We start from the raw sequence: 20327 nt of genomic DNA, 5'->3' as shown, positions 1-20327 counted from the left end.
CTCATCCCCTGGAAGAACAAAGCTCCTTGTAGCTACTGGTGTGACCTGGAAGGGAGGGGGATGGGACGAGGAAGGGAAGCCAGTAGGAGCCTAATGAAAAAGACACCGCTTGGGAACGACGGATGGGGCACGCAGGTTTGAAGCTGGCTACGGGAATGCTGTCGCTGCTGCCCACTTGACTGTGAATGAGCCCAGGAGTGTTTTGCTCTGCTGGGCCCTGTGGGGGATGAGAAATCCTTCTCTTTTGAGAGCCATTGAGTCCTTGTCAATGGCTCTGAGCGAGTTCTAGGAGCACTTAGTTAGCACTCAGCCGCCCACAGCCGCAGCGGGGAGCAGAGCCACCGCAGGCAGCATGGTGTCTGCTCTGGGGGGTTTATATCTCCATGCTAGTAGGATTCACCAGCCCTCATGGCCACCAGGAAAGGTTGGGAAAAGCAGAGACACATCCTGGAAATCTTTTCATGCCTGGGTACAGAAGAGGCTTCCCTTTCATCATCTCTCAGCGATGGGCGCACAGGAAGAGCAGTGGGGGGATGTAGATGGAGCTAGGAGGACTCCCCACTTCTCATCCCCTTCTCTTCAGGAGGAAAGCCTGTGCTGAAGGCAGTGGCCTGGAATACAGGAGCTCAGCTTAGCCACTGACTCCACGGGTGAGAGTCACGTGCTCTCTCAGGGTGCGTCTAAACTGTGACTAGACGCCCACGGCTGGCCCAAGCCAGCTGACTCGGGCTCGAGGGTTCCAGAGCTCACGCTGCAGCCTGAGCCCAAATGTCTACACCCACATTAAACAGCCCCACGAGCCTAAGTCACCTGGCACGGGCCAGCCCCGGTGTCTAACTGCAGGGTAGACATCCCCTCAGTTCCCCAGCTGTAAAGCCAGGAGGAGGAGGAGGAGGAGGAGGTCTTCTGTGGGGGGGGGGGGGGGGGGGGGGGGGGGAGGGGGGGGAAAATCAGTCACCAGCTAGTCCATCCCCTCATGGCCAACATGAGGCAGCAGCCTCTGCTACAGTAGCACCTCCTGTCAGAAACTCCCGTGGCCATTTGCCCCATCTCAGCACTCACCCTCCAGACAGATCACTTACAGTCCCCACCCCTACAGAGTCCAATGACCAGACAGTCTAATGACCTTATGCCAGGTCTTCAGCCCCACCCTGGGCCCAGCATCCCATGACTCCTTGCAACAGGAGAGCTTTCACACCCCTTTTCCTGCTGGCAGGGAGGAGAACACAGACCTGCCCTTGCCTATGGGCTCCAGCCCAGAAACCCTGGTCTGCTGCCTCTGACTCATTGCTGCTTTCCTGGGCCCCTTCCTACCTTCATCTGCCTCTGGCCCATTTCCCAGAGCGGCTCCTTCCAGCGCTAGCCACTTCCTGCCCACTTCACAGCTGATACAGAGTCCTCTTTAGACTCCCTGGCCACTGCTATGTGCGTGGTCTGCAGCTCTTTCCCCAGCTGTTGATGGTCTGCCAATTAGCCACAGCTGAGAAGGTCTCTTAACCCTTTATTAGAGGTTGCAGGGTGGGGTTTATAGATCCCATCACACCTCCCTTTCTCCCAGGCTTGTCTATATGGATTGTAAGCACCAAGCCCAATGGGGCCCTGAGGCTGCATGCAGCTCCTAAGTACTGTCATACTACACATAATAATAATTATGGCCACCAGCCCTCTCCCCAGATGGGATTGTTATTGTTTGCATCACCATGGTGCCTAGGAACCCACGTCCTGACTCAGGGCCCCATTGCACTAGGCTTTGTGCAAACACAGAACAAAAGAGACAGTCCAGGCCCCAAAGAGCTGACAATCTACATGTGCCCTTGAGAACCCATCTACATTCTCCCCCAGCAGTAGAATCACGGCTGTCCTGCTTCTCTGAGATAGCTGGGGACAGTGTTCATTGCAGACCCTCATGCACCTCCACTCTGGCCAGAGCACTTTGATTCTTGCTCTCAGGGACTGTGAATCAGCAAACCATGGCACTAGAAGTTGTGATGGCTGCAGCTAATATAAATGATCTCATCCTCCTCTAAGCCCCTGCACTTGTCATTGTCTCGTGTCCTCTGTCGGCCCTTTGGAAAGATGCGAGACAAGGCCGCTACGGAGCAAATGTCCCCATTAGCTCTAACACAGCCTGTGCTGCCTCCTAGCACCTCACCGCCCAGGGCCCCTATGTGCTGGCTGGGGTTAAGCAGGCACAGAAGACACTGTTGGGCGATGCTACAGCTGCTCCTTCCTCAGGGGGAGCTCCTTCCCAGCTTCCACCTGGTCAGAAGAGGAGGCCAGGCGCTTGATTCTGACCCCACTTAGCCTGGTGTAAATCAGGAGTAGCGCCAATGAAGCTGCACTTGTATAAGTGAGGGGGGAATCAGGTCTCAGGACTGGAGACTGAACCCCCCTCTCCAATGTGGCACAGCAGAGAAATCCCATCTGCCAGGCCTGGCTTACTCCTCTGTCTGCCTTTCTAACCTGTCTCCTTCCTTCTATTTTCCTTTTTCACTCAGTTCTTTCTTCCATTTTCCTCCCTTAGGGCAGGTGATTCAGCCTCCTTCCTCCCCGACCTGGCAGATCTCACTTCCCCAATGTCCTGACTGGCCTTTGCTATCTGGAGACGGTGTGTCTGGGTAATAATAATAATAATCATTAATGGAGATATCCCATCTCCTAGAATTGGAAGGGACCTTGAAAGGTCATCAAGTCCAGCCCCCTGCCTTCACTAGCAGGACCAAGTACTGATTTTGCCCCAGATCCTTGGCCCCCTCAAGGATTGAACTCACCACCCTAGGTTTAGCAGGCCAATGCTCAAACCACTGAGCTATCCCTCCCCCAGTAGCGAGGGTAGCTCGATTATCCTCAGTATCCCAGCACAACTATTCTGGCTTTCCCCCCTGCCGGCTTTATAGCATCTATCAGATTAGTTTAGAGGATCCTTGCACACAGCAGGCTCCTGGGTTTCTTAGGAAATGTCCTCACTGAAGTCCTGGTATGTGATTGAAGCCCATGTAGACACACCCAAGCCAGCTGTAATCTGACTAGCTGGGGTACTGGTCACTGTGAAGCCACTCAAAGGCACAGGTGATCTCCTGGTCCTAATGACTTCTTGTATTTGCCTTTTGGGACATTTGCCTCTAAAGGTGCATTTAATAACAGAGTTGGCCAGGAAATGTGAGGTAAATCGATGTCTTTCCCTGCGGCTGGCTCCCCCTTGCTCACAGTGAGCGTTGTGTAAATCATCCAGAGCCAGACAAGGAGCAGTGTGGCTGTAGCTATCCCTGGGAATTCCTGCCCGAGAGCGAGTGTGGGGAGTTCTGGACGGAAAGGTACCCGCAAGATCCTTCTCTGAATTCCTCTGCCAGTCAGGCTGACAGACATGTTGGGAGAAGATTAGCTAAAGCGGAGGTTAGGCTGGCAGCGAGACCTGTTGCAAGGAAAATTTAATTAACAGAAGCATTAGAGGCAACAACTTTAAGTATGAACAGCTCTGCTAAGGAGGCAATGAACTGAGTCATACTTTGCAGGCGTGATGTGGAGATAGGGGGAGTGTGGAAGAGGAGTCATTGCATTTGCCTTGAAATGCAGGGGGGGGGAAGTGAATTAATATAGCCAGTGTTGTGGTGTTGTCTGGTAATGGGCAAAGAAATCATAGGCCGAAAAGAATATCTGTCTATCTCCATACGTATCTTTCTTTCATGAGAACGTTCATGGTTGTAGTTTGTTATCACGGAGAAACTTTACACTTTGAAAGAAAACAAAAGCCAGAGGGGTGTGTGTGAGAAAGTTACCCAGTTCTGCACAATATAAAGCTATAAGCAGAAGCACAGCAGCTGGAAGGAAGTTTGATCCTGCCCCTGAAATATCAGCATGCCCTTGGTACAGTCCATGCAAATTTAACTTTAAGATAGTCCCAGGTATTGGAGCGAATGGGGATTCATGGTGTCTTTCCCATCACGGGGGGAATGGTTTACTCATCTCCATGCCATGGGCTGACTTGGTTGTTCACCGTCACCGGTGAGGAAGCGAATTCCTCTTTATCAAGCGGGAACAAAGTTGTTCTGTAGCACCCAAGCGTACAGGCGAAGAACCATGGCCATTGTCTCCCCCCACCAGATCCACGAGATGCACGCCACCGTGGGCACAGCAAGGAGCTGAGAGAGCAGTGCCAAATCCAGGACCATCAGTTATCCCTACAAGCCCTCCTCTCCCATTAGAAAAGACAACGTTACAGGTGCAGCTTGGGGCAGAAGGGTCCCGGGAGGGGCGGGCATGTCACTAGCACTCATCCCGCTTGGCGCTGCTGTGGCCCATCCTCACCGTGCAAAGGAAAGAGAGAGAAGCTCGGCAGAACGAGATTAAGACCCAGCGGTGTTTGTTGCCTGGATTCCTGTCTTCAGCCTCGAGGCCTCTTCAGTTCCACCTTTTGCGATGAACTCTGTCCAGGCCCCTGGAGGCAGGTCCTGCTGGGGCAGGTGTAGGCTGCCCTGCACACTGGCTTCTGGCACAGTCATCAGCTCTGCTACCTGTCCCCAAGGCTGTCTGAGGCGCCGGGAGTGTTTTGGGCTCTAGCAGTCAGGGCTCTGTCAGGTGTCTCACGTCCTCCCCCGTCTCTCCAGTCTGCTGCAGGTCCTGACACCCAAGCTCCCCCAGAGCCCATAAGCAGGATGCCAGGGCTCATTAACCGGACAAGCAGCTCCCCCCTCCCACTCACAGCCTCCGAGGTCACCTCTTGCGTCAGCGGCTATGCCTTTGGGATGACCGCCTCCCTGACCTACGGCAACCCGGAGGCCCATCCCTTTGAAGGTAAGGTTCCGTTCCCTGGTGCACAGGCAGCTTGGATGGTGCTCAGGGGTCAGTATGGGTGACCGGTCACTGCTGGTGTTAATGTCAGCCTCTGAGTCCGGCTCGGCAGCCTCCCCGTTACGGACAGGGTACAATGCTTGCTACTGGTGCAATCGTAGGGCCAGATTCTCTCCTGAACTGAGAGCCGCTTGGCATAATGGAGGGTATTGGGGAGTCAGTTACAGGCACCTGATTCTCAAGACATGGCAGCTCCAGCCCTGGCCCCAGTCCTAGCATCGGTTAGAGCAGCCTAAAGGCTCTTCTAACTTACAACTGCTGGTTACGGTCCCTAAGGGACCATATGCCTGCTGAAAATTTGTGAAGAAGAGCTGCATTCCAGCCTGCCCCTTCTCCAGCCCACATCCCTGCCCTCCCCTGGCATGTGCCAAAGTGGGTGAGGCATGCTTGGAGTAGGAGCTGGCGGAGCTCGCCTCTGCTATCAGACGACAGCTCAGCAGAGGACCTGTGGCCAAATTCTGGCCTCTTTGAACAGCAAAGGTGCTGGAGCTGGGAGAGGATTGGGCCCCTAGTGTTTTTTTCTTACAGTTCCAGGCTTCTTGCCTCTCGCAGTGTTTGCTCCTGCCGCTGGTGGTGCCAGAGGAAGGAACCTTTAACAGGGTATGTCTCCTCTTGGCCACCACACCAGAGCACAGGACCGTTGGTGGGGAGTGGTTGGAAACCTCACCCCTAGGGTGGCTGTTCTAAGAGCCTTCCCTGTGGCAGGTCTCTTTGTCTACCCACTGGATGAGTACACCACCGTGGTTGGGTTCGAAGCGGTTGTTTCCAGGCGGGCCGTGACCGTGCAGATCAAAGACAAAGCCAAAATAGACGACTGTTACTTGAACTGCGGGAGCCTCCCCAATGGAAGAGCTCAGGATGGCAGCGGTAAGGAGACCCTTGTGATTTGAATGGTCCAGGGGAGGAGTGGGCAGGGGAAGAGGAATCCCAGAGGGGCTGTCAGTTATGCAGGCTTGTGACATGGTGTCAGGAGCACACGTATTGAACAGCAGTGGCGTGGTCACTTTGGGGACAGGAAAAGCCATTGCATCCACTTACCACTGGCAGCAGGGGCTGGTGCAGGAGGAGGGAGACCTGGACAGTGATGTGGCCTCAGAGAGGAGCATCCTCTCTGGCGTCTACCCAGAACGTCTCTCCCCCGTGACCTCTCTGTGCAGGAAGGATCGCGCTGGATGAGGATTTGGAGCGAATCGCTTTTGTGGCTAACCTGGGTGTGATCCCTGCGCTGGAAAGCGTGTCCATCTTCATCAGCACCTCCTCGGAGCTGCAGACTCTCCCGAGCGGTGCCGTGAGGGTCCTTCTCCCAGCCGTGTGCGTCCCCAAGGTGCCCCAGTGCGGCGTGGAAAGCACCAGCCTCTCTGGACATCAGCTCCGAGCGTAAGGGGGAGCCAGAGTCTCCGAGTGGGTTTGATTTTGAGGAGTGGCCCAGATGCTGTGGTGCTGAGGGAATGTAGGATGACCAGACAGCAAGTGTGAAAAATCGGGACGGGGTGGGAGGTAATAGGAGCCTATATAAGAAAAAGACCCAAAAATCAGGACTGTCCCTAGAAAATCGGGACATCTGGTCACCCTCAGAGGGATACAGAAATGGCCCCATTCCTCCAGCAGCCTTCTCTGGAGTACCCCAGCCCCTCCTATCTATATCTCCAGGGGGCTGAATGGCCGTAGGGTTGGGCTTGAATTGCTGAAGGCCACGTGCCATTGGAATGTTTCTATGAAAGCCCATTTCCCCTAGCTCAGTGGCCCCCACCATTTCTTATCAGCAGCCTCCCTTGCAACAGACTGGTTGATTGGCAACACCCGCAGCTCCCCCCTTCTGTCCTCAGCTCCCCTCTTGTGCCCCAGCTGCCACTCTGTAGCCATCTCCCTGTCCATCTCTCCTTTCCCAGCTCCCATCTTCTGATCTGCCCTGCTCTCTGGCTTTGTGCCCCGCCAGTGCCTCCTGCCCCAGCCCCCGCTCACCCAACGTGCTGCTGGGGATGAGTCCAAGGGGCTGAGATGCATGTGTTCCTAGGGCTGAACTGGAGAGGAGAGATGCTCGGGCTGCTGTCTAGCCCCACAGCCCTGCAGAAACAAGCTGCATTAGGAGCTGCCGTGGGAGGCAGGGAAGCTGCCAGTTGCTTCACCCCCAGCCGTGGGGCTGTGTTTGCAGCGCAGGGCGCGGGGCAGGCCCCGGGTTTGCAGCTGTGACTTGGTGCCGTCTCCTCAGCAGAGATCGACATTCCTGCGCAGCTGGGAGCCCGGATCCGGCTAACACGTTCTGTCTGGCCCAGCTGTTGGAGAGCGAGGCCACCAACCCCACCGAGTACGAGTTCAGCTTCCACCTGGAGATCCGGGGGCCCTGTGTCCTCGCAGGTGAGAGCGCCAGGGCTGCCCCTTGAAGCCTCGTCCGCTTGACAACCCCCTCTAAACATTGACAACAGCCCCACAGACAGAGTCGGTTTCAGCACGGTAACCCTGCCATGGCACCAGCTGTTTGCCTGCCAGCTGCAGCGCTGATGAGCGGGTGAGACCATCTCCCTCCCGGCACTGATTGCTGTTTCTTCCTGGGGCTGCACTTCCGCAAATGACGCTTCAGCACCCTGCCCTGTACATTGGGCACCTGGGTGCAGGCAGGAGACCAGGCACAGTAGCACACACAGATCCTTACTCAACCCTCCTGGTTCCGTTACGCCATGCCCCTCCCCATTTCCCCAGACTAACTCTCTCTGCTTTCTCCCCCTGAGCCCCAGCTTCCCCTGAATTCCAGCTTCTCCACCCACCTCATCCCCGCGTCGCATCCCTCTTTCCTGCGCAGGAGTCGAAAGCCCGACACACGAGATCCGAGCTGACGCCGACCCCTCTGCCCGCTCCGCCAAGAGCATCGTGATCACACTGGCCAACAAACACACTTTTGACAGACCGGTGGAAATATTAATCCACCCGAGTGGTAAGTGGCCTGTGTTTTCTGTCCGCCGTTCGCCCCTTTCTGGGGGTCCCTCCCATTCTGTTGTCTGGGCAGCAGGTCCCATTAGCTCCGTCTTTGCACGTTGGAGGTAAATGCTCCTTTCACGTGGTAAACGTTGAGCCATCTATGTGAACTAAACCTCTGAACCTACTGGGACGTGCCCATTGCTGGCCCATAGTCCCCAGGTGCCACTCCTGGGGGTGGTGTTCTGTCCCATCTAGTGGCACCGAGACCACTCAGTGGGAGATATTAATGAGTTTGCTCTACAGCCTTCGCTAAGTGCTATATGGCTTGAGGCTCCAGAGGCCCCAGGTTCGATTCCGCCCGCCGACACGTGGGGTCTGTCGGCGTTACACCAGCTCGAATGCTGCAGCCTCCCAATTCTGTCCCTCGGAGTCTCTCGCAAACAGTCTAAGGCTGTTCTCTGCTTGTCCCTCTGACCTTCCAGAGCCTCATATGCCTCATATCTTGATGGAAGAGGGTGACATGACCCCGACAGTATATGAGCAGCACCTGAAGGGGAGAAATGATTTCATTAAAGGGACCAAGAAGGACCCCAGCGCTGAGAAAAAGGTGAGAAGGAAAAGGAGTTAGCCAGTAGCTGAGGTTTTATCCAGGACTGGAGAGGACCTTGCCATGTGGGGTTAGAAGAGGCAGCAGCAGCATGGGGTTCTTTTAGGAATGGACCACAGGGCTCTGGTTACATGTTCATCCCAACACAGATCACATGAGACCAGTAATCCCTGCAGTCCAGCAGGGCCGCCCAGGGTGGGGGGGGGCAGTGAGGCAATTTGCCCCAGGCCCCACAGGGGCCCCCACGAGAATATAGTATTTTATAGTATTGAAACTTTTTTGTATGGAAAGGGGCCCCAAAATTGCTTTGCCCCAGGCCCCCTGAATCCTCTGAGCGGCCCTGCAGTCCAGTAACCTGCCCAAGGATTGTGTCCTCACTGTTTCTGCACTCACCATGAGTGTCTGGGGGCAGAGCCCACGGAGTCTTGTGCTGAGATGCTCTAAGATCTCTTCCCAGACAGTTGTGTCAATTGCGGGAAACTTTGCCCTTCATGAGGGGAACTGTGGGCAGGCACCGGAGGACTCTCAGTACTCAAGTAATTTAGCTTGTGTCACTGTACAGTGTGTGGCTTCCAGCCAGAGTTAAAGCAGAATTCACGCTCTAACCCCCTCCCCCTCAACCCCCCAAGCCAGATCAGCTAGCCAGGGTTAAAACACCTCCTAACTTGGGCAGAAGGTTTTTATGTGTGGACTGTAGAGAGTTTTGGCCTAGGATAAAACCCAGGTAAGTGCTTGGTTTAACTCTGTTGTGAAGATATGCCCTAACAGGGGCTTAAGGCTGATGAAGGCAGAAAAATTCTGTAGCACTCCTGATTAACTGAGCATGGGGTGAAACTCAGTCATAGAATTAGTGTTTATAACCATTAGTATAGTAGTATTGTATATTCATAAATATTGAATGTTATATTATTATAGTATTAATTCCATTACTTATAATCATTACCATGACAATTTAGTTATAATGACAAACACCTTAGATTGCTAAATAAATATTCACTGTACCTGCACAGGTGGTCGGTTCCAGTGCAGAAGGGGTAACAGATGCACAAATGGCGATCTGGGGTCATGTCCCTTGAATGCAATTACTTGATTTGCATCCACCGTCGTGGCACATTGACATGCAATGTAACTGTGCAGAGGTGTCAGTTGGAATTGGGGGTACTGAGTGCTTCTGAAAATCAGGTCCCAGGTGCCTCAAGTCAAACTCCTAACTCGGAGGCATCCAAAATCAGTGGCCACTTTTAAAAATTGCAGTCCAAGGTCACACACGGAGACAGTATCAGTACTGGTGATGTAACCTTTCCTAGCGCCCGGTCCCACGTGTCCTGGGCCTCCTCGGGCTGTCACGACGACAGTTTTCTGGGTGGTTGTTGTGATTGTTCATTTACATGTAAGACGTGTTGACAATTTTCGTGTAGTTCTTTTCTTTCCTGTGCAATTAGATGCAATGATTAGAGCCTCGTCTGTAGTACGCTGCAGGCTTCTCCTGTAATTCCGTTCTGAGTGCGGCAGGTGGATGGATACAACCTCCCACGCTGCTGCTCAGACGCCTGCCTGATTATTCTGTCTTGAGCCTGTCAAATTATCCAGTGGGTGTCTGACTCCAGAACCATTTTCCAATAGGAATCCCACCTGCATGCCTGGGGGGGACTGGAGGCGTGATCACACTGGGAACAGAGCAGCTAAGTATGGCTGGTGCCATGGCAAAGATATGGCTACAAAGGGCTTTCCGTCCCCTATATACATGACTTAGTCTCTAACGGAGGAGCCATTGAGTTGAGTGCCCTGGTAGATTACAGGCTAGAACTGCCGCTCCTGAGAGCGTGACATTGAGCACCTCTTTGCTTAAATGAATGAACATGGATACTTCAGCAGTAAATGGTAATTAATTTCCCTTCTTCGTTTTGTTATGCAAATAGTTTGAATGCTCATTAGCTAGCGGGATTATGAGACAACTGCTCTGGAATCAACTGGCAGCAGACAAGATCTGATGAGTTTATTGTAATTGGATAAGGGTGAAGGGAGTGGGGGGAAGATATGGGACAGATGAAATATCTTCCCCCAGCTGAGACAGAGCAGCTCTGACTGAGGATGTGTCTACACTGCAACGTAAACCTGGGCTCCGACTCAGGCTCAAGTCCTAACCCCGCTTCTGTCTACACATAAATCTCTCGAACTTGGGCTCAGACCCAGGGTCCGATGACCCTCTCAAGGGTGGAAGGTTCGAGCCCATCAAGGTAGGACCCAGGTTTCAAGTTCTATTGTTTTTGCAGTGTAGATACAGTCCCCCTTCCAGGCTCGGGTCCCTGGAGTCCGCCAAACGCATCCCACAATTCAGTGGGCCAACTTCCTTTGTCCTCTCTCTCCCACGAATTGCCAGTTGACTCCAGGGAAATGGAAACACCTCAGCCTTGCTCTAGTCCAGCAGATCGGCTTTTAACCCTTCCATTTTATTCTGACCTCTGAGCTGCAAACACAACCTAGGAGAACCTTCGGCATTTGCCAGAAGTCCTTCACAAAGCGCACTGCCCTGTGGTCGCGGGAACACCGCCAGATTTTGGTTAGTCTCTGGCGTGAGGCAGCAAAACAACTGATTTTAGTCCAAGTACCAGGAATGACCAGTCATACCCCCAAAGAGCGAAGAAGCAGATGAGGCTGGAAATTTACCGGACCGAGGACCAGTGCAGGGAATGGAGGAAGTGGCTCAAGACAAAGTACCTGAAAACCAGGAACCACAGCTGTACCTCTGGCAGCTCGCGGACACCGTGCCTGTTTTGTGATGAGTTTGATCAAGTGCTGGGGACTGCGTCGAGCACCAAAGCCACTGGCGGGGCAGGATCACCTGCTCAGGATGGCGCCCTGCGAGCCCCAGAAGCCAGCACAGAAATCGATGGGAGCCAGCAGCGGGCACCTAATGAGGCAAATGAAGTGACTCTGCTGATGAAACGGATCCCAGAGGAGGCTTTGCCACAGGTGCAGCTGCAGCACATCCTGGGGCCATCCTCAGTGGAGCTTTTTCATGCCCCCCCAGAGGAACAGCTACGGAACCGGCCGCACAAATGGGAGAGAGCGAGAAATTGCCCCTGAGCCTGGTAAGTTTGTGGCTCCATTTTTGTGTTTACTAATATAGGAATGGGAGGGACTTCCCTTCTGTGAACCAATGCAAAAGACAGGATACGCCCCGGGTAGCAGCGTGCATCCACTAATGCAGGATTGCATGCCAACGCCCTGGCATCTGTCCCCTACCGCCCCCACCGCTATGTGGAATTCAAACTGGAGACCGGGAAATGCAAACAATAAAACAAGCGCGTAGAAGTGAGGTTTTTCTGGGAAGGCACACATTTTTGCTCGTTCAATCTGGTTTGTTAAAATAAGAGTCTTATATTACCTTCCCTGTATGTACGCCGCTCGGCCCCAACCCACAAGGTGACGAGCCACCCGAAGAGACGGAACTGTACAGGTGGCGAGGGGGACGGGCAGAGGTTCCAATGTAGTCCAGTTCTGTAAAATGTAGTCCATGCAGTCCCTGGGTGACAAAACCATTAGTCCCAAATCTGCCTGGGGGGTGGAATTCAGCCATGCGAAAGGGGGATGGCACAAGAGCATGCAGTCCTTACAGGCTGCATTGGAAGTTGTGGGGAGGCACTAAGACAGGTGGATACAAATGCAGCATCCTGTTGATTCCCTCGTCGTGAATTCTGACCCAGTCCTGGGTGCTGAAAGCTGCAAACTTTCCCCAGAGCAGGAACTCCAGAGAAGCAGTCCCATTTTAGGGTTGCCTTGGTAGTTCACCGGCCCACTCCACTCGTAGCTGTGCAGTTCAGTCACCATACGTGGGAATACGTCAGTGGCATCCATGCTCAGTGTCCCACCAGCAGCTTCGACGAACCCCTCGCTTTGCCAGTCGGGCACCACAAGGACTGTTCCGACCTCCAAAATGTGCAATGGCTGAAATGAAGGAGAAGTGCTGTCACCAACCTCCCCCTAAATTCCATTTTTTTTTAATTGTGGTTTTGAATTTCCCATTCTCTCAGCACTGCTTTCACTGCAATGAATCTGGCTGGGTGCCGGAAGTTTTCGTGGTCTGAGTAGCGCTCTGCCAAGGTAACAAAGTTCAGTCTCAGAAAGTAATATTTTCTGTTCTGGAAATTCCAAACTGATTTTTTTTTTCTCGGCTCCTGCCCTGAGCTATTCATGACAATAACGGCATGTGTCTTGTCCTATTGTAGGCCCCTCGACCTCTCCAGGTGGCAATATCTCCGCAGCTCGCCCACATGCAGAAGCCTGGCTCACCGGACCTTCACGGAGTGTTCCAAGCGGAAGCTTTTCCGGGATTAATTTATGGTTGGAGTTCTGGACAGGGCCAACAAGCAGGTCGAGTACCAAAGGCGAAGGGACTTGGGCGAGAGGAAAAACATGCCAAGAGAGGCAAGCGGAAAGGCTCGGGCTGGCTTCACAGCTCGAGGACAGGGGGATGACACAAAAGCAGGCACTTGCTTCGCAGTTCCTGGAACAGGAATGGCGGTTAAAGGAGGAAGGTAGAGGGCTACAGAGAGAATTGTTTGAGCGGCTGCTGTCTCTAATGGCTTCCAGGTTGCCAGCTGCTGCTGCACTATGGGCTGCATCCCCTCCGTGGTACCCTGCCCTGCACTCCAAGAGCAGCTTGGACAACTCCATGGCTGGGTGGCCCATGCAGTAGGGCCCTATGAGTGCCTGAACAGGGCAAATGTGCCCCATGCAGTCCTCACTGCTGAACCCCTCCCCTATGGATGCTTCCACCCCCCTCCCCCATGGCAAACAGGGAAAGGAAAACGGGTCTCAGGGGAGATGCAGTAGCAGGTGGGGTTGTCTTGTACCTTTTTTGCACGTGTTTATGTGCTTTATTCTTGGTAACTTTTAAAGGTTTGGGTGTTGCTGGTGTTTTGGGGTGTTAAGGGCAACTGGCCTGCCCTGCAAGAGTTTCATATTGGACTGGCCAATACATGTGTCAAAATAAAAGTTTTGATTTCATAAAGAAACCTTATTGCCATCACTGCACCGCAGCATGTCATGTGTATTTCAAATAATAAAGGCAAACACGTGATAAGGGACAACTGGGAAGTGGCATGCAAAACCCATGTCTCAATCCTTACGTCGGTTATTTACAGCAATCCAGACTGTCCCCCCATCCCCTTTCATAAGTGGTCACGTCATTCAACACTATAAATAATGCATGACAATCAACCTCCCTGTGACAGACGACACTCACCTCCTGAGTGCCTCCTAGTGGCTGGGAGCAGTACTGCAATCCTTTTCCCCACCCCTGGTACCCCTTGTAGGTGGCTGACCTTGCTAGGCGGGTCTTCAGTGACTCAGTCCTCTGGCCAAGTCACACACTCAAAAATGAACCCCTTCCGGGGGTCTGTCTGCCTGCCCTCAGCAGGGTCTTCAGCCCCATCTCTGGGTCCTTTAAATCCAGCCCTTCATTCTGGCTTTTAAAGGCTCGTCCCGCCCACTACTCCGGGTCCCAACCCTGGGACCCTATAAACAGTAGCCATGTATGGGTCCCTTCGGTCAGTTGCTGCTGTATTCCCTGGGCCTCTTCCCACCTGCTCCCTTGACCTCCACCCGCTACCCTCGGGTTAGAGTTCTTAGGCCCGCTCTCTCCCAGGTCCAATAATAGCCGGTTGAGTGCCTGTGGCCAGAGGGGAACCCCCTTCCTTCCTCCCCCCTCTGGTCCCAGCCAAGAACTGACCCACAAAGGCCCTGCTGCTCCTTTTAGCGGAGCCTGCTGGGCTCTGATTGGCTGCTTCCGTGCAGCCTTTCTAGGCAGACCTGGAGGGCCCACCTCCACTGCTCCTTCCTGGGGTGGGGTGTAGTAGGAGCATTGGGCCTCCAGCAGGGAGCCAGGAAGGCCTGGTACACCCTATCTCACCCCGCAGCCTACACAAGCAATCAACAGCCCTCTACCCCCTGCCACAAGCACATTCATACAGGTACTGGTCTCTCTCTTCCATTGGCCCATGCAAGTCCATAAGGTGGGAGCACAAAGCATCCCTGACTTCTGTTGCCCGGGTGCATCCAGCTTCAGCTGTGGCAGATGCACTTTCTGGCTGAGTGTACTGGGCCAGCGGCTCCTCGCTGCCATAGCCCCATTCGGGGGGAAATGGCTCACCTCCGGCTTCACAAAGACTGTGACAAGCACAACAAGCCACAGGGAGGCGGACAGCACTGATGTCACTGGAATCCAAAGGGTTCCATAGACATCTCCCAGGGGATTTCAGTCTGACAAACTCATTCAACCACCATTCTCCGTCTGCTGAGAGTGGAATTAAACCTTCTTTCGCCAGGGCCTCCGAGATCAGGGGCTGGTTTCAAAAGCCAACGTAAAAAGGCCAGAATAGCAGTGGGGACAGTGACGCCGTTTATGACAATGTCACGTGGCGGGAATAATGGCTCAGTGTGTCCATGAATGTAGACTCCCAATTGGCAAAAAAAAAACAACCACCCAAACCCTGGCATCATGAACTTTTCCAGTGCAGCCAACCCTTACGTTCATAAATCACCCTGGGTCATCCACGAGGGCGTGCACAGCCGTGGAGTAGCACCCTTTGCAGTTCTTGTACTTGTGCTCCTGGAGGAAGGCAAAGTATGGATACACGGGTCCCACCAATGGCCCTGGTGCAGTCTGGAAACAAGCCAGCAATTACTTCAGGAGTATCTTTTATGCCCGCCATCTTGGGGTCAACCACACCCCTAACTGCCTCAGAAATCTCTGCCACCATTTTACCCACCATTGACTTTTCAATCTCAAGCGGGTTGGCAATGGACCTGTAGCAGCGTGGGATAGCCAACTTCCAGAAGGTGATAGCAACCCGCTTCTGGACTGGCCAGGCCACCCTCATATGAGTGTCTTTGTGCAGGAGGGTTGGATCTGTTCACAGAGCTGCAGAAATACAGATTTCTTCATGCAACATTTCTGGACCCACGGCTGGTCATTGCAGGTCTGCAGGATGATGGGCTCCCACCAGCCTGTGCTTACGGCCCTGCTCCAGAAGCGCCGGTCTACACAGGGGGCGTGAACGGCTGTACCAAGTGAGCAGCATCAGCCAGTTCAAGTCTGCCATGTCTGCATCCTCCCACTCCTGCTCCATCATTAGATCTGTCCGGTGCCTTCCGTGGGTCAGAAAACGCTGCCGAAATGCCCACCAGTGCCTCATGGAAGCTCTGCCCACATCCAAAAATGGGCTTCAAGCCCAAGCAAGAGAAGTGCTTGAAATGGCACCTCCTCCATGTCGCTGGCTCTGGCTGCAGGACGGGCGCAGACCAAAACGACAGCACGGCAGGTTGTGTTGGCGGGTTGCTCAACCTTCCTGTAACAGGCAGCAAGGTTTCCCACACTGCGTCCCCCACGGAAGGTGAGAGTGGCCACATTTCGGGAGGGTGCTAGGAAGTCTGGGATACAATTGGTTGGACTCGGGTCTGCCTACTGCAGTGTAGACAGCCCCGAGTTCGGGCCCAGGTTAAAATATTCTTTATCTAGGGTTGGGAATCAGTACAGATGCTCAAGCCCTGTCTCGAGTGCCATTAACCCTGGCCTTGCATTGCAGTGTAGATCTGCCCTCCGTGTCCTGTTTACCAAGGCTTCCCTTGCAAAACTCCCTCTGAAGTCAGTGGGAGGCCCGTGCTTATAGGGCTGCCAGGATTGGGCCCTGCTCGTTTGAGGCTCCTTTAACCTTGTGAGGCTCTGAGTGCCTCCCAACATCCTCACCTGCAGAACAGCCTAGTGCACCGGGCACTGGATTTAGACTCAGGGAAACCCGGTTCAGTCCCCAGCTCAACCCTAGGCTTTTATTTGACCACGGGCAAGTCACTTACCCTGCCCTGTGCCTGATTTCCCCATCTGCAGAATGGGGGTGATGCTTGCCTGTGGCATGGGGGTGCTGTGAAGAGAAGCGGAGCAGGTCTGCTTTTACGGTGGCCCAACGGGGCACTCCTCACCCTGTCCTGGAGTCTGGGACGGTTTGTTGTGAGTCCAGTGCAGTGGTGCTTGAGCTCTCTGGCCCTTTCAGGGTATTAAAGTTCAAAGACAAAGGAATCGGTCATGGATGGTTCAGACACAACAAATCCTGCATCTTGGCAGGGGGTTGGATTAGATGAGGCTTCAGGTCCCGTTTAAGCCAATGGTTCTATGCATACAGTGAACTCAAAAACATCTTCAGCAGGACCCACCCTTCTGCTCAGGGCTTGTCTTCATGCAGCCCGTCCTTCTATTCAATTTTCCTAGGACAGGTCATCCCATCCACAGGGGACTCATCCAGGCGGCAAGCTGTCTCCATCTCTCGGCTGACACCAGGCTTCCCTTGTGAGGTGCTCAAATCCAAAGGTGTTATTCCAGTCTGTATACGGCTGAATAGCAATTACTATGCTGGAAGACACCAATGGCCCCTTTAATCTGCTTTCTGACAGAGGCCAATGATGCATGCTTCTGAGGAAGGGTGAAACAATGTGACATTAGAATGGGGGGTGGGAGCGAAATGACTTCCCGACCCCTACCAGCCGGTGAGCAATTTAGACCCTGAAGCATGAGAGTTGATAGCCCTTGTCATTTATAGCCAGGCTAATGTAACTACAGGGTTCTGTACTTATTCCTGTAAATGTGAATAGCATTTCCACAGGGGGCAGGGGGAGAGAAAGTCGGCCTGTGTTGCTGACAAATGAAGCCTGTGTGTGCAGATCAACCCAAAGCGGGGCTGAGTTGGGGAGAGATCAGCGGCACGTGTAGACCAGTACAGAAAAAGAAGGGTTAATAATGATGTTATAGCAGGCTCTGGGGACGGAAGCCTCACTGGCTGTATAAAATATGACCAATCATGCAGGCAGAAGGTTTGTGAACTTCCCATGAAATCAGAGAGAATCCGCAGCCTTGGTTTTTTCTTTTTCCAGAGAAAAATTGTTTGCTTAAGAGCGTGTTTCAATACTGCAGAGCTGGGACAAGGGGCCAGATTCTCAGCTGGTATAAACCAGCGTCACTCCATAAGTCAGTGGAGCTCTGCTGATTCACGTCAGCCGAGGATCTGTCGGCTTTTTGTTCTGTTGTTGTACAGCACCTAGCACAATGGGGTACAAGTCCATGACTGGGCTTCTGGGCGTTATGATAATGTAAATAAAGAATCATAATGCACCTAACAAAGAAGAGTCTAAAAGCATCGTGGGACCTCTTTTTTTTTTAAAAAGTTCAATGTTATTGATTTTTTAAAATGAAGATTGATACGTATAGTAACATGAAAAAATGCAAAAAGCCAATAGGTCTGAGGTATGATGTGTAGTAAAGAAACTATGTAGCATGCAGTTTTCTATTGCAATTATACCTGGCGTGGTAAGGCAGGTATTTTAATGTATGTGATAAAATATGATAAAAAGAACAGGTAGGAAAAAAAACAGAATCAGCAAAAAATAACAGAGCCGGCCATTGTGCCCCATTTAGATGTGGAACAATGCTTGAGGTTGTCATGTGTTCTGTTCCTAGCTCTGCCATTTAATTACTATATGACCTTGAGCAAGTCACTTAAGGGCTCCATGCCTCAGTTTCCCCATATGTAAAATGCACATGCTAACAACACTTACCGACTTCATCCACAGAGGCTTACTTAATAAAGTGTTCGGAGATTCTCTGCCATAAGGTGCTTATCCCAAGCTGTAGATTGGTGGTGTTCCCACTGTGAGTTCATGCAGGCAGGCGATACATAGGTATTCTCTGATTGGGGGTCTCATGCAGCATTTGCCCTCCAGAGTGCATCTTCCCTGATAGAAATCAGACATGTCACTGAGCACTGGAGCTACTCCACGGGGGGCAGGAATAGGGGAAGTTGTAGCAGAGACGGAGCTCAGGTCCTTTTAACACTGTGTCTCTAACACGGCTCTGTTTCATGCCTAGAGTTGGGGGGAAAGGGAGAATACATGGAGGGGTTTTACAGATAAGCAGCAACACTGGTGCTCTTCCTCTCGAGTTCATTTCTTGCTTGTTGCAGACGGAAATCATCAGGAAACGTCTCAACAAGGACATCCCTCACCACCCCGTGATCATGCTGAACTTCTGCCCTGACCTGAGAACCAGCCAGCCAGACCTCAGGAAAACCCAGGGAGAGTTCATATTTCTGATAGACCGCAGTGGAAGCATGAGTGGCACGAACATCAGCCGCGTCAAGGTACCACAGGGGGTAAAACCGCGACTCCTAAGGGTCTGCAGTTGAGAGGAATTGGCTGAGCATTAAACTCTGGTTAAATATTAGCTAGCAAAAGGGGTTCTTTAAGTGCTGATGAATCATCTCTACCCATCTCTTGCAGCTCTCTGGGTGTCCTGGGGTGTCCTTTCTGTGGCTGGAACAAATCCAAAGCAGTTTTGTTTTCAGCATCTCATTGGTTTGCATATAATGTATTCTTCAGGCATTCTAGCTCTGTCTGGTCAAATTTCACAGCCTATACAGAGGGTTGGGACAGGTCAGTACTTCGATGGAAGATCCCCAAAGAAACTCAAAACACTGCAGGAAGTGGTTGGTGCTAGTCACTCTGTAGGTGGCATTGTGCCACTGGCCTGCTCTGTGACCCTAGACAAGTCATTTCATCAGTCAGTGCCTCTGTTTTCCTAGCTGTAAAAGCAAAATAATAACATGTACCTACCTCTGTGGAATGCGTGAAGGACTTTGAGCTCTTTGGCTAGAAGGTGCCATTATAAATAATAATCAATAATGTACCTGTTTAAATTCCCTTTGCAGCTGTAACTGGTAAATGAGTTATTTGTGGCCGGTGCTAAACTCTCTTGTAGTTTTGCTGTGCGGTGTTAAAGAGCTGCTGCATTGCACCATGGCTGTATCAGCGGAGGGTGACATTGAGCTGTCGAGGTAGCTAGGTACAAGTGCATATGTCAGAGGATGTGCCGCATGCGCTGTAATCCAGAGGTAATTATGAGTGGGGCCCTACCAAATTCATGGTCCATTTTGGTTAATTTCACAGTCATAGGATTTTAAAAATAATAAATGTCATGATTTCAGCTATCTAAATCTGAAATGTCACGGTGTTGTAATTGTAGGGGTCCTGACCCAAAAAGGAGTTGGGGTGGGGGGGTTGCAGGGGTATTGTAGGCGGCATTGCGGTACTGCTACCCTTACTTCTGCGCTGCTGCTGGTGGCGGCGCTGCCTTCAGAGCTGGGCAGCTGGAGAGCGGCGGCTGCTGGCTGGGATCCCAGATCTGAAGGCAGCGCCGCTGCCAGCAGGAGCACAGAAGTAAGGATGGCACGGTATGGTATTGCCACCTTTACTTCTGTGCTGCTGCTGGCAGGGCTCAGCCTTCAGAACTGGGAGCCCAGCCAACAGCTGCTGCTCTCCGGCCGCCCCGCTCTGAAGGCAGCAGAGAAGTAAGGATGGCAACACTGCAACCCCCCTAAAATAACCTTGCGACTCCCTTTTGGATCAGGACTCCCAGTTTGTGAAACCCTGGTCTCCCCCATGAAATCTGTATAGTATAGGGTAAAAGCACACAAAAGACCAGATTTCACGGTCCATGACGTGTTTTTCATGGCCATGAATTTGGTAGGGCCTGACATATGAGCTATAACCCTATATAAACACGTCATATTGTTTTGAGGACATTATGGTAACTGGCTTTGGACATAGAAGTCAATGGGAGCCTTTCCACTGTTTTCAGTGCGTTTCGGATCAGTCCTGCAAACCTTACTCACATGAGGGGACTCAGTGGGGCTATTTATATGAATACAGCTCACAGGATTGGGCCCTACGAGAGCCAAGATGACTATTTAGTTCTTGGAGGTCCCATTAAGTGCTTTGCTGAATGGGGGGCTTAGAGATGACCCCCTCGGGAGTGAAATAATAGAAGATGGGCAGTAAGACAGGGGGCTTGGGTATGGCTGGGAAATATTCTTCCTTTGGGATGGATTCAGTGCCAGCTTCCCCCAGTGACTTC

General features: G+C 52.5%; 1 protein-coding gene and 1 long non-coding RNA gene across 2 annotated transcripts in view; both read left to right on the top strand.

The window, feature by feature from the left end:
• VWA5B1 (von Willebrand factor A domain containing 5B1) overlaps positions 1-20327 on the top strand; it is a 70625-nt gene that overhangs the window by 8657 nt on the left and 41641 nt on the right. The window contains exons 2-8 of the mRNA XM_034753650.1: positions 4605-4791; positions 5554-5715; positions 6006-6225; positions 7061-7203; positions 7646-7777; positions 8244-8368; positions 18379-18555. Coding sequence (XP_034609541.1) covers positions 4653-4791; positions 5554-5715; positions 6006-6225; positions 7061-7203; positions 7646-7777; positions 8244-8368; positions 18379-18555 — 1098 coding nt within the window. The 5' untranslated portion in view covers positions 4605-4652. The remainder of the gene's footprint in view (positions 1-4604; positions 4792-5553; positions 5716-6005; positions 6226-7060; positions 7204-7645; positions 7778-8243; positions 8369-18378; positions 18556-20327) is intronic.
• Positions 9469-13378, top strand: LOC117868057. Its single transcript, XR_004643563.1, has 2 exons — positions 9469-11460; positions 12598-13378. It is a non-coding gene; the product is annotated as an uncharacterized LOC117868057 (long non-coding RNA).

This window comes from Trachemys scripta, chromosome 19 (assembly GCF_013100865.1).
Source record: "Trachemys scripta elegans isolate TJP31775 chromosome 19, CAS_Tse_1.0, whole genome shotgun sequence".
NCBI lineage: Eukaryota > Metazoa > Chordata > Testudines > Emydidae > Trachemys > Trachemys scripta.
This window is presented reverse-complemented; position numbering and strand designations above follow the sequence as displayed.